At 43.8% G+C, this 12,192-nt stretch overlaps 1 protein-coding gene across 2 annotated transcripts in view; it reads left to right on the forward strand.

Annotated features, from left to right (window-relative positions):
* The first annotated feature begins 2,247 nt into the window (after positions 1-2,247).
* Positions 2,248-12,192, forward strand: part of snx27b (sorting nexin 27b) — a 127,934-nt gene continuing 117,989 nt past the window's right edge. Inside the window, exon 1 of one of the 2 annotated variants that reach the window (XM_043680540.2) lies at positions 2,248-2,626. In XM_043680540.2, the coding sequence (XP_043536475.1) occupies positions 2,349-2,626 (278 nt within the window). In that variant the 5' untranslated portion in view covers positions 2,248-2,348. The remainder of the gene's footprint in view (positions 2,627-12,192) is intronic. The other variant, XM_043680539.2, reaches the window with a different exon arrangement.

Here is a 12,192-nt window from a genome sequence, read left to right on the forward strand (position 1 = left end):
ACTAGTACAGGATGGCAATGAGATAAGTTGATCAGTCATGATCTAATTGAATAGAGGAGCAGTCTTGATGGGCTGAATGGCCTATTCATGTTCCTAAGTTCCTTAGGAGAGTTGAAGGCTAAGGAGCATACCCAGACAAAACAAATATCTTGAGTAGATGATGAGGGCTGAGTGACTGCAACCAAGTCAATACCAAGTCAAAACAGTATTCTGTATTCCATTAGAAAGAACTCCAGAGGTCAAGATGAGAACTTAATGATTGAAAATGCCCCAGCTGTCCTTTCAAGAAGATATAAAAGATTCAATGGTTTCACTTGGAGATCAGAACAGTTCTTCAAATGCCTTGGAGGATATTAACTCTTGTGGAGAGAAAACAGAGTTAACATTTTGACTCCAACGACCCTTCTTCAGAACCATTCTGAAGGAGGGTCCCTGGACCTGAAACGTTGCCTCTGCCTTCTCTCCACAGACACTGCCAGATCTGCTGAATCTTTCCAACATTTTGCTTTTGTTTCTGATTTTCAGCATCTACAGTTCTTTGGTTTTTCTGAATATCAGCTCTTCACTGGCATGACCGTAAAATATTGCAGAGGTACTGGAAATTGCAAGAGTAAAAAGAATTCTTAAAAAGTGACACCCACAAAAGAAACCTCTGTATTTTGGCCATTTGGTAAGAGCTGAGAAGCTACAGAGATCTCTTCTAGAGAGCAAAGTAGCAAGCATTGGAACGATGGTCAACCTCGTAGGATGAGCCCTTTTTTCCCAAATCCTTAATTGTATATTTTTGACTCTGATGGAGAGCATTCTCTGTTTTCTGCTTCAAAAACTTCAACACTTTCACTAATATTTCACCTTGTTCTAAAATGAATAAGGGCAAAAACGTGAAAGATTGCTAATACGAAGTGAATTATACCCTGTTTGAGTCACTGTCTTCAGAAAAGAGACAGACCAAAAGGAATTAGAAGAGTATTTTCACACAAAGAAACAGTTCAAAGAGCAGATGGGGTCTTCGACACTTCCAAATTCATACATAGCATGTTCAGGTTAAGCACAGGAAATTTAAATATTAAATAAAACAGATAGAAACAAATATCGCCGACATTCACCAATGATTACACAATGTTCAGCACCATTTGCAACTCCTCAGATACTTTGCAGTCTGTTTCCAAATGCAATAAGATCTGGACAATATCCAGGCTTGGGGTGACAAGTAATATTCATGTCACACAAATGCCAGGCTATGACCATCACCAATAAACAGCACCTTCCAACCCCCCCCCCCCCCCCCCCCCGATCGCTTCCATCTAGAAAGACAAGCACAGCAGATATATGAGAACACCACCACCTTCAAGTTCCCCTCAAAGTCACTTGCCATCCTGACTTGGAAATATATCACTGTTTCTTCATTGTTGCTGGATCAAAATCCTGGAATTCCCTCCCTAATGGCTTTGTGGGCTAACTACAGCAGTGGTTCAGAAGGCAGCTCACCACCACCTTCTGAAGGAAAACTAGGGATGGGCAATAAATGCCCACATCCCACCAAAAAAATGAATAACTAAAATTGAGCAGTGCTTCCATGCACAAGATCGTAGTGTAGCCTGCCAAACGTACAGCCTCTACGATCTAAACGAGAACATGGGAAATCCATATGAAATTTCCTTTAAAAGCTGCACTCTATCTAATGGAAAGTTCCTTTGTTGATCCTGAAAGTCCCTCCCATAGAGCGTTTTGGTGTACATACACCACAGAGACCGCAGTGGTTCAATAACCAGTTTCTCAAGGACCAATTAGGGATCGGCAACAAATAACAGAATTGTTACAATGTCGTCCATTCAGCCCTTCATGCCTCTACTGCTCTCCGAATAAGCATTTCAATTAGTTTCACTCTGCTTCCCTTACTCCATAACCCTGTAACGCTGTTCATTTTCAGAGAACCATCTAAATCTCCTTTTGAACCTGCCTCCATTCTGCAGAAAGTGTATTCCAGAAGTGGAATATCCTCGCTGGTGATGCCCAGATCCTGTGAATAAATAACAAAAAGTAAGGATTTGGTACGAAAACTTGTCAGACTAATTAAAATACCTCTGTAAATACTAGCACATTTACTGTTTTCTTAGCTTACAATTTATTTCTGTGTGACTGGTGAAACTTCTTTGAGTCCATCACCTCTCAATCAGCCTAGATGCCTTGATAAAAGATGGCTACCTCGTGTAGTTGGGGAAGGCGGAGTGTGAAGTTTGCGCGTCCCCAGAAGGGGTCCGGTCGGAGGGGACGCCCCGGCTCTCGGGTTCCGCCTCCGTGTTGATGAGCGGGGTGGGTGCAGCAGCGTGTGATGTCCGTGCTGGAAGATGGCGGACGAGGTCAGCGGCAGGCAGCCGGGCTCCGGCTCTGGCTCCGACCTGGAGGGGCCGACGCCCACTAATCTGAGCCGGGGTCCGCGGCTCGTCAAGATCATCAAGTCGGAGACGGGTTACGGCTTCAACGTGCGGGGCCAGGTGAGCGAAGGCGGCCAGCTGAGGAGCATCAACGGGGAGCTGTACGCGCCGCTCCAGCACGTCAGCGCCGTGTTACCTGGCGGAGCGGCCGAGCGGGCCGGGGTCCGCAAAGGGGATCGCATTCTCGAAGTGTAAGTAACCCAGCGGCGGGCTTCAGGCCCCGAACCTGGCCTCGCGGGTAGGACTAGGGGGAAAAAACAGCAACTCCACCCGGCAAAGGAACGGGGCTCGGCCGGGTCATCGGCAAATTGGCAAGTGAGGGCTGGGTACAACCCCACCCCTTCCCCGGGCTGGGTACAGAGGGGTGTGAGGGTCCCCTCTCAGGGGTGGGGTCTGGGCTCCTATCCTGTGGCTTGGGGAGGGTTCACTCCCCTGTCCGGGGAGGCCGTGAGGGGTCTCTCTCCTGGGGGTGGGGAGGGAGGGTCCCCTCTCAGGGATGGGATCAGGGTCGGGGTTCCTTCTCCTGTCGGGGAGAGGGGGAGGGTTCCCTCTCCTGGGGGCTGGGAGGGCGTGTGGGGTCAGGGCTGTCTCGGGTTGGGGTGAGGGACCCGATCCTGTGGTCTGAGGAGGGGTTCCCTTTCATGTCTGGGGAGTGGTGAGGGCTCCCTATCCTGTGGTCTGGGAGGGATTCCTTCTCCTGTCCGGTGAGGGGGTCCCTCCCCTGTGGCCTGCGGCAGGTGAACCTTCTCAGTGAGAGGTTGGGAAGTGTTATGCGGCTGTAAGTCTGAAATTCAACCTGGGATAGTTTAGTTGCATGAAGTGGTATGTAAGTGGTATGTAAGTGCACACCCACCTTTACCTCTTAACATCCTCCTTGACTGCCTCTCCTTTGCACCTTGACTGTCTCTTCCAACCTCCCCACCCTGTTCACACATGAACATTATCCAGCCCCATACCTCAAGTACATTATCCACTAAGAAGATTTGTGCCTTTTCTAGATTGTCTCTCACCCCTATGTACTGGATATTTTTGCCTTCTCTCTAACAGACATCTCTATTGGACCCTCCCATTGTGCTAATGAGAGTTTTGTAGGGCTGGGCAGTGTGCTCTGTCCTTTTAGCCCAGTGATTGATTCATCTAACAAAGTTAATAATCAGAAAGAACCTGCAGTGTGCAACTTTGCGTTGTTTCTGTAATCTGATATAAGATTTTCTTTATTTTGTTATGGGAATTTGCCCTCCGTTATCTGTATAATGTGGGGGTATGATCTCAAATATTTATTGCTGCATTTTTTCTGACTATAAGCTCAAACTGGATATTCAGTGATTGTTTCGAGGTTTCGATTTTACATATTTCCATGACTTGTTTTGAAGTTCAATTTTGACTTCGTTTAATCTTAGTCTGTTGCATTCATTACCTGACTTCATGACTGCTTCTGGCAGTGCTGTGCCATTTACCTCTTGTAGAATCAGTACCCTTCTTCCCTTGTAACTTGGTCCCACTGAAATATTGTGAACCTTCCTAAGCATGTCAGTGGCATTTGCTTGGTTCGGGGCTGGAATTTGCAAGAAATAATGGGATGTAATCAACTTTTGAACTGAAAATACGATGAAACAAAAGCTATTAAGTAATCTCATGTCAGAGGTGTGGGACATTTTAAAGTGAGAGTTTGAGACAACACCCATGTAATATGGTGATGTTATGAATTTTTCCCAAAAATTGATGAGGTTTTTAAAAAAGCTTAATCTGACCATTGCGTGAGTTGAATAGGTTGCTCCTGGATGCCGCAAATAGTTGCAATTTTACCTGCTTAGCTATAAATAGGTCTAAAATAAATATACATTAGTTCTGAATCCTCAAAGATTGATTACATGATGAGAATTTAATCTGAACTGAGATATTAGGCAATGCAGTAAATTTTCACATTACTAATTTATGAAGAACTATCATGGAATAATAGAATATTACAGCAGAGGAGAGGTGTCTGTTTGATCAGTCACCTTTTGAAGGGGCTGCATCCTAACACTTGTAGTGCTGCCATTTCATCTTGACTTTGAAGATTTTCCTGTTTCCAAATGTCGGTTCAGTATCCTTTCGTAAACTATTGTAGATTTTTCTCCTTTCGCAATGGCTGTAGGAGTTTCATAATCTGTTCAAAAACAATTAGTTCTTTGCTTCGCCTTGTTGAATAGTCCCCTAACATTAACTCAGTACCCATAATTGCTTTTCCATTTTGCATGATTAAAAATCCTTCATAATGGATATCCCGTAGTCCTTTTCATTTCTAGCTGAGTTTCATTTTCTCAAGTTTCTGTATTACTATTTGACACTTGATATTCTGTCTGCAACTTTACTGGTAGGGCAGATAATTAGAAAGGAAGAGTGTCATATTCTGAGTCTGTTACTGTCTGGCAAGGTAGAGTCTGGTGAAGATCAGCCATGCAAGTGCCACACAGATATTCGGAAACTTTGAAGTGGTGTGGTGTCAAGCCTGATTGATGAGCGAGAGGAAACGTGCTGGGGACCCCTGACACTTAAAGCTTTGGTAATTTTTTAAAAGTATTGATGTCAACGTCTCTGTCCATGTAGAGTGTTAACGAACAGCCTCTGTCTGTTATGCAACAATTTCCAGTATCCTGACTGTCTCTGACTGTGTCCCCAAGCTGGGACTGCATAACCACTTGTTGATATTTGTTGTTTTGAGTCTGTGCATCCACTGTCTTTTTTGAACTCCAAGGGCAGTAATCATTTTGTGTGTAATAACTTTGGCTTTAAGGTGGTAAAATGCGCTTCGCTGAGTAACAAAAGTTGGCGCCTGTGTAATGGGATTTTAGGACAATTGACTGAAGTAGTTTCAAGGAGAATTTTTAGAGGAGGAGAGTCGGAGGCAGATTAATTTGTGGAGGGATTTTCAGAGTGTCAGTCACCAGTGAAAGGGTCAAAGGAAATCATCAACGCACCAAAAGTCTAGAATTGGAGGAATGTAGCATTCTGTGAGGATTGTTAGCATGGAAGAGATTAGAGATGGGAGGGGTGAGGCTTTGTGAGACTTGGTTCACAAGGATGAGAACTTTATGATCCAATTGTTGCTGGATTGTGAGCTACTGTTACTTGGAGCAGAGGCCTGAATGGGACCTGGTGCAAGATTGGGTTGCAGGCAGCTAGGTTTTGGATGAAAAATTTATTAAGCTCAATAAATAAGTTCATTTGGTCCTGTTAATTTAGAAACAGTTGAAGTTGAGGATATTTTATCGTCCAGTTTCAGTGATAGGATTGGGCAGATCAGTATGATACATGGCTATAGTGAAACAGAAGTGGAAGCATATGTGAGCGCTGTCAAAGGGCCAGCACAGACAGAACAGGCCAAATGGCAATCACCTATTTGCTCATGTTGAATGAAAACACTGATGGATTGATTGGGCTAAATTATTTTGTTTTCTGTGTATAAGGCGGGAGGATTGAGCAAGATATGTTCCATCATTGGCAGCTGGGGCCTCTTTCTTAGGCAGGATGTACCTCTAACACATACAATAGGCTGAAGGACCTTCATTTAGGTGGAGACAAGTCCTTTGGTCAACTGTTTCTAAATAAAAGCCATCTCTGGTTGGGGGCTTTTGGGGGGAAAATGCATCAATTTTTAACATGTCTTGTGAACTATGTGGACTCGAGCAGTACACATCATCTTCTGCCTACTGGCCCTTCCCTCACTCCCCAGCTTGTGGATTAAGGGGGCATATGATTTGCACCACAGCCAACCTCTAATTGGAATTAGCCACTACGAGTCGCCTGGGGGATATTGGTTGTGTGGATGCACCTATTCTTATCTCTTCCTCTGAGCACCTCCCTCTGTCATTCGTGGTAATGGGGCCAAGATCAAGAATCTATGGGTGTAGTGCCATGCTCCATTAATGGATTGGTTTCAGGTGCTGCCAATCTATCAAAGTAAACATGTCATCTTGTTTCATTCCTAAGGTTTTGGCCTTATTCAGATCTGATGGATGGAAATAGTTCATGTGCTGGCATTGCTCAAGCTGAGGGCGAGGTTCCAGTCTTTGACAACACTGCACTGTGTACAACTTGAAAATGAAGCGAGTCTTCCTCTTGCCAGATGATTGTGGAGACTTATTAGTTTCGGAATTGTTTCTGAAAATGCCGAGCGCCCTCTAGTATTGCCTGTTTCACAGGAAATACAAAAACTTAGAACTCAAATTTATAGCACCATTCCTGATTTGGGGTGCAAGTGTCTGTTTGCTACACATTCAGCACTGAATTCCTTCCACCCTGTCAATCTGTGCGCTGCAGGAACCCCAGATTCAGAGAAATGCTTTTTACAAGTATTTCACAACCAACAAAGTAGTCACAGTTGTGATGTGGGAAATTGTATCAGATAATTTGTGGGCTGCAAGGTCCTGCAAACAGCATTGTGATAATTGAGATAATTATAAGGTCGTCTGTCTGTGTAGATGGTGGTTGAAGGATAAATATTGGTCTGTTGCAGGGGAGAACTTCCCTGTTCTTCAAGCGAGGATTCTGGAATATTTTGCCGATCCAAGTTGGCAATTAGGGCCTAAGTTTAATAATTTCCATCCAATAGATGGGGCTGCCTACAGTGTAGCATTCCATCAGCACTATACAAGTGTGTGTCAGCCTAAATCGTGGTCGAGTCTCTGAATCCATGACCTTGTGACTAGGGTGAGTCAGTTGTGATCTGCAGCTCAACCTCAAACTTGACTCATCCACGGTGAGCCAACTCTTCCTTTCAGGATCCTTTAGAGAAGTGGCTGCGAGTAAGGTTTCACTGTTTTTGGACTCAGTAAGATGGTGGTAGCTGGGATTACAGATGTTGCTGGGAGACCTCTGTCGATAGGAGCCCAAGTGCCTGTCACTGAAGCCCATGTGATTTATTAAAAATGTTTCAAATTTGGCAGCTACAAATCAAAAATGCAGTGTATTTCCATAAGCAGAAGTCCCAGTATCTTCCATTTATCTTTCAGCTTTCTGCCCAGTAAGAACTAAACTATTTAAAGTGCTTCTAAAACTCTGCTTGTCTGATCCTTCACCATTGTGACATAATTCCTTTTGTTCTTAACCTTCAGATGTCCTCAGACTGACCTGTTAACCCACTGAGTGCAGATTGGCCTCTTATACTAAATCTATATATTTGTTTTCCCACTTGCCGCTGCTGAAATTGCGTGTAGTGTCAGTGCTGAGGATGGGAAGTGATCTTGCATGTTGTCATGTCTGTAATATAGTTGCATACCATAGCAGTCAGGAGACAGTCATCCAGTACTATACAGCTGGTGTCGTGACATAAACAGCAGTGTTCAAAGTCGAAAAGTAATTTGGAGTGAGGAATGGCATTCCTTGCATGCTTACAGGAGACATTCACTCAGTTGTTCAAATTTGAGCTTAACTTTATAGGTATTGAGATTTTTGTGTTTGGAAGGAAGACAATTTTTTCCCCATGGAGTAAAACAAGATTTCTCTGACTGGATATGATCTGTAGGTATTCTTTTACTTGGTCATCCAGTTCAATTAGAAGGATAGAGTTCTAGTTATTTTAATCCATCTGTTTGGACATGTGATGACATTCATCTGGGGCAACTGGGACTTGAACCTGGGCCTCTTGGTCCACAGGTAGGGTTAGCTCACTTCGTGGAATGGATTATCTGTGATGCAAAATAACACCAACAGCATGGGTTCAATTTCCACACTGGCTAAAGTTACCATGAAGGACAGTCCTTCTCAACCTCTTGTCTCACCTGAGGCTTGGTGACCCTCTCATTAAACCACTTCTCTAATGGGAGAGCAGCCCCATGGTCTGGTAGGATTATGGCGACTTTATGTTTACATTACTATGTGCAACCATGGACAAGGCTGTTCATCTGCAATGACTTTCACTAGCTTGAGGCTGAATCATATTCGCAGTTGGTTTGTGTTAATGCCAAGCACTTTAGGTTATTATGTGACTTGTTTTTTCCTCCAGACTAGTTCACCCAACCTTGGTCATATAAACTTATCGCATTTTGTGCATGTTACAGTGACTAACCTTGATGGTTTAGCTCAGTTGCCTGGACGGTTGGTCTGCGAAGCACTGTGATGCCAATAGCGTGGGTTCAGTTCTGATCACTAGCTGAGATTACCATGAAGGACTCAGCTTGGGTCAGGGGAGAGGTTGAGAAGGTATGGTGGCCCTCAGGTTAAATCACCACCAGTCATTTGTCTGTGTCTCTCTCTGTGTCTCTCTCTGTGTCTCTCTCTGTGTCTCTCTCTGTGTCTCTCTCTGTGTCTCTCTCTGTGTCTCTCTCTGTGTCTCTCTCTGTGTGTCTCTCTGTGTGTCTCTCTGTGTGTCTCTCTGTGTGTCTCTCTGTGTGTCTCTCTGTGTGTCTCTCTGTGTGTCTCTCTGTGTGTCTCTCTGTGTGTCTCTCTGTGTGTCTCTCTGTGTGTCTCTCTGTGTGTCTCTCTGTGTGTCTCTCTGTGTGTCTCTCTGTGTGTCTCTCTGTGTGTCTCTCTCTGTGTGTCTCTCTCTGTGTGTCTCTCTGTGTGTCTCTCTGTGTGTCTCTCTGTGTGTCTCTCTGTGTGTCTCTCTGTGTGTCTCTCTGTGTGTCTCTCTGTGTGTCTCTCTGTGTGTCTCTCTGTGTGTCTCTCTGTGTGTCTCTCTGTGTGTCTCTCTGTGTGTCTCTCTGTGTGTCTCTCTGTGTGTCTCTCTGTGTGTCTCTCTGTGTGTCTCTCTCTGTGTGTCTCTCTCTCTCTCTCTCTCTCTGTGTGTGTCTCTCTCTCTCTCACACATATGGTCTGGTAAAACAATGGCGACACAGAAATCTTGATGAGGATAGATTGATCTTGTACAAGGTTTCCCCATCCAGTATTTAGAATTGTCAGGATTGTGTGATTGGCTGAGAGCAGGGTTGGATGTGATGAGAGCCACATTTCTCAGAATCAGCCTAATTATTGACTGCTGAGTGGTTACTTGGTTGCCTTGGCAACTGCTTCAAACCATTTGGTGGTGCAGGGGCTCCTCAAGCTGAATGTGGAAGTGTGTTTTAAAAAGCTGCCTTGCCTTTGATTTGGGAACATTCATTACTTCGAGATCTGAATAAACTAGACGTGCGTTTCTTTGTAGCTGATACAGATCAATTTCTATGATTCTAATTAGAAAAAAACTGAGGCACTGGTGTTGGTGTGTTGCGTATGTATGGCAGGAGACGTGTGCTGAGTGCAAAGATTGGCTGTGGTTATGCTGTGAAATGATTGCTGCCTCACAGACTGCATGTGGCCTTACTTTGGATGAGACAAGCAGGGGTTTGCCAGTTCTACTTAAACCCATTGTCTCTGAAAATGTTTCAGAGCATAGCAAAAAAATTCACATTTTCCTAACCCACCTGAAGGTAGGGATTGTTCAGATTTCTAACTCCTTTTATCACAAAAAAAAATCAGTGATTCAGTGACCTTTTGCTGTTTTATTCAATACTTTGTGAAGATTAATGGAAGATGGTGATGCAAATTAACTGCAACTATATTGAATATTTGCAGAATTATCCAGTTTGAATTTGAAAAGCAAAGACTACCAAGAAAATCTTATGGCTGTCAGTCCTTTGTACCTGGGGAGATGATAAATTGTACAACTTACATAGTGCCTTCAATAGAATGAAATATCCCAGGGTGTGTCATGGGTGCATTACAAAATAAAGAACGACACAGTACTACACATGGTGCTGTTTTGTTTTGCTGTTAGTTGGCGATCCATAACTTAGTCAGAGAGGTACAGCACACCAGATCCTGTGTTAAGTTGGTTTGCTTCAATATAATTCACTTCCATTTGGCATCAGGAATCTAATGTGGTGCTGTGTCTGACATAGTGCTGCGCCTCTTCAATTTCCTCATTTCCTTCATCTGCTGACCTGCTGGTTTGGAGCCTCTTCTGTTCCCTGACCTACCCTCTTGCCAACCCATTGGCCTCTCCCACTTTCTGATGGCCCCTCCCTCACTAACCTTCCAGCTTGTGACCTCTCCTACTCACTAAAGCCACTATCCCTCTTGCTCATAGCGTCTGCAGCTTGCATCGCATCTTCTGCAAATTGAAACTGCTTTTCCTGTCTTTTGCCCCTCTTTGCCTTCTTATCAAGAGAGTTTGGGAGATGGAAGTGGCAAGCAGGAAAGATGGAAGTTCAGCAAGTGGGTTGGTGGGAACAAGAGAGTCCGTTAGCAGGATGCAAGTCGAAAGAGTAAATTCCTCTTCCATTTTTAAAGTTTATTTCTTTACGAATGCAGTAATTTAGCAGTGAAACAAAGTACCTCTGCTTACAGGAAATGGTACTGCACTTTTGTTTGCTCTGCCGTGAAAGGTTCTATAGAATCTGCCTGCAATTCTTCAGTTTGGTTTAATAGGAAACTTTAAATTATATGGGGTTGTGCTTTTCAAAAATGCAACTACAGCATTCTGCGACAACTTGCTGTATGTCAGAGGGATGTGGATGTGATTGGATGAGATTAGAATTGGGAGGAAGGCCATGGAGGAACTTGGAAACCAGAACGAGAATTCTAAAACCAAAACATGACTGAGAGCCGGTGTAGCATGGGTGACATGGACAGGGAAATGTGACAGTCATTCATTTGGCATCAAGATTGAGCTGAAGTGTGTTATAAAATGAGTTGGAAGGCAATTTTCTCCCTAACTTTGGTCAATCCACCCAGAATTTACCACCTCAACAGATCAAATGTTCATTGTCTTTGAATCTAAATGAGAAATTCCTGGAGAAACTCAGCAGGTGTGGCAGCATCTGTGGAGAAAAAGCCAAGTCAACATTTCTGGTCTCATGAACCTTCTTCAGTTCTGGATCTGAAACATTAACTCCACTTTCTCTCCACAGGTGCTGCCAGACCTGCTGAGTTTCTCAAAACAATTTCTGCTTTTGCTTCAGATTTCCAGCATCTGCAGTTCTTTATTTCAATGTCTTTGAGCTGTCTTACCTGTTTTGCTCTAAATGAATGAATCATCCTGACCTGTAGTTCTTTTCTTGTGCCCACTGTTTCTGCAGCTATTTATAAATACAGTATTACTTCAAAAAAAAAGTGCATAACAATGCATTTGTTTAATTAGAATTCTTGTACGTCTTTCAATTATTGGAAGTGGACTGCATTTTCTGATAGTTTTATTGTGTCACATCATGAGGTTATTTGTAGTTCTGTGATGAACTGGTTGAACTGTGATAGAACATAGAGAACATAGAAAAGTACAGCACAGAACAGGCCCTTTGGCCCACGATGTTGTGCTGAGATTTAATCCTAATGTAAAATATAGTAACAACCTACGCACCCCTCAACTCACTGCTATCCATATGCATGTCCAGCAGTCGTTTTAATGTCCGCAATGACTCTGCTTCCACCACCACCACTGGCAACGCATTCCATGCATTCACAACTCTGTGTAAAAACCCTACCTCTGACCTTTATACCTTCCTCCTAATATCTTCAAACTATGACTTCTCGTACCAGTCAATCCTGCCCTGGGGAAAAGTCTCTGGCTAGTGACTCTATCTATTCATCTCATTATTTTGTACACCTCTATCAGGTCTCCTCTCTTCCTCCTCCTCTCCAGAGAGAAAAGTCCGAGCCTATTCAACCTCTCTTTGTAAGACAAGTCCTTTAGTCCAGGCAGCATCCTGGTAAACCTTCTTTGCACACTCTCCAAAGCCTCTGTATCTTTCCTATAGCACGGCGACCAGAACTGGACACAGTATTCCAAGTGTGGCCTCAC

The sequence above is a fragment of the Chiloscyllium plagiosum genome, unplaced genomic scaffold (assembly GCF_037043375.1).
Source record: "Chiloscyllium plagiosum isolate Xiang-an unplaced genomic scaffold, Cpla_swu_hap1 HiC_scaffold_42, whole genome shotgun sequence".
NCBI classification, from domain to species: Eukaryota; Metazoa; Chordata; class Chondrichthyes; order Orectolobiformes; family Hemiscylliidae; genus Chiloscyllium; species Chiloscyllium plagiosum.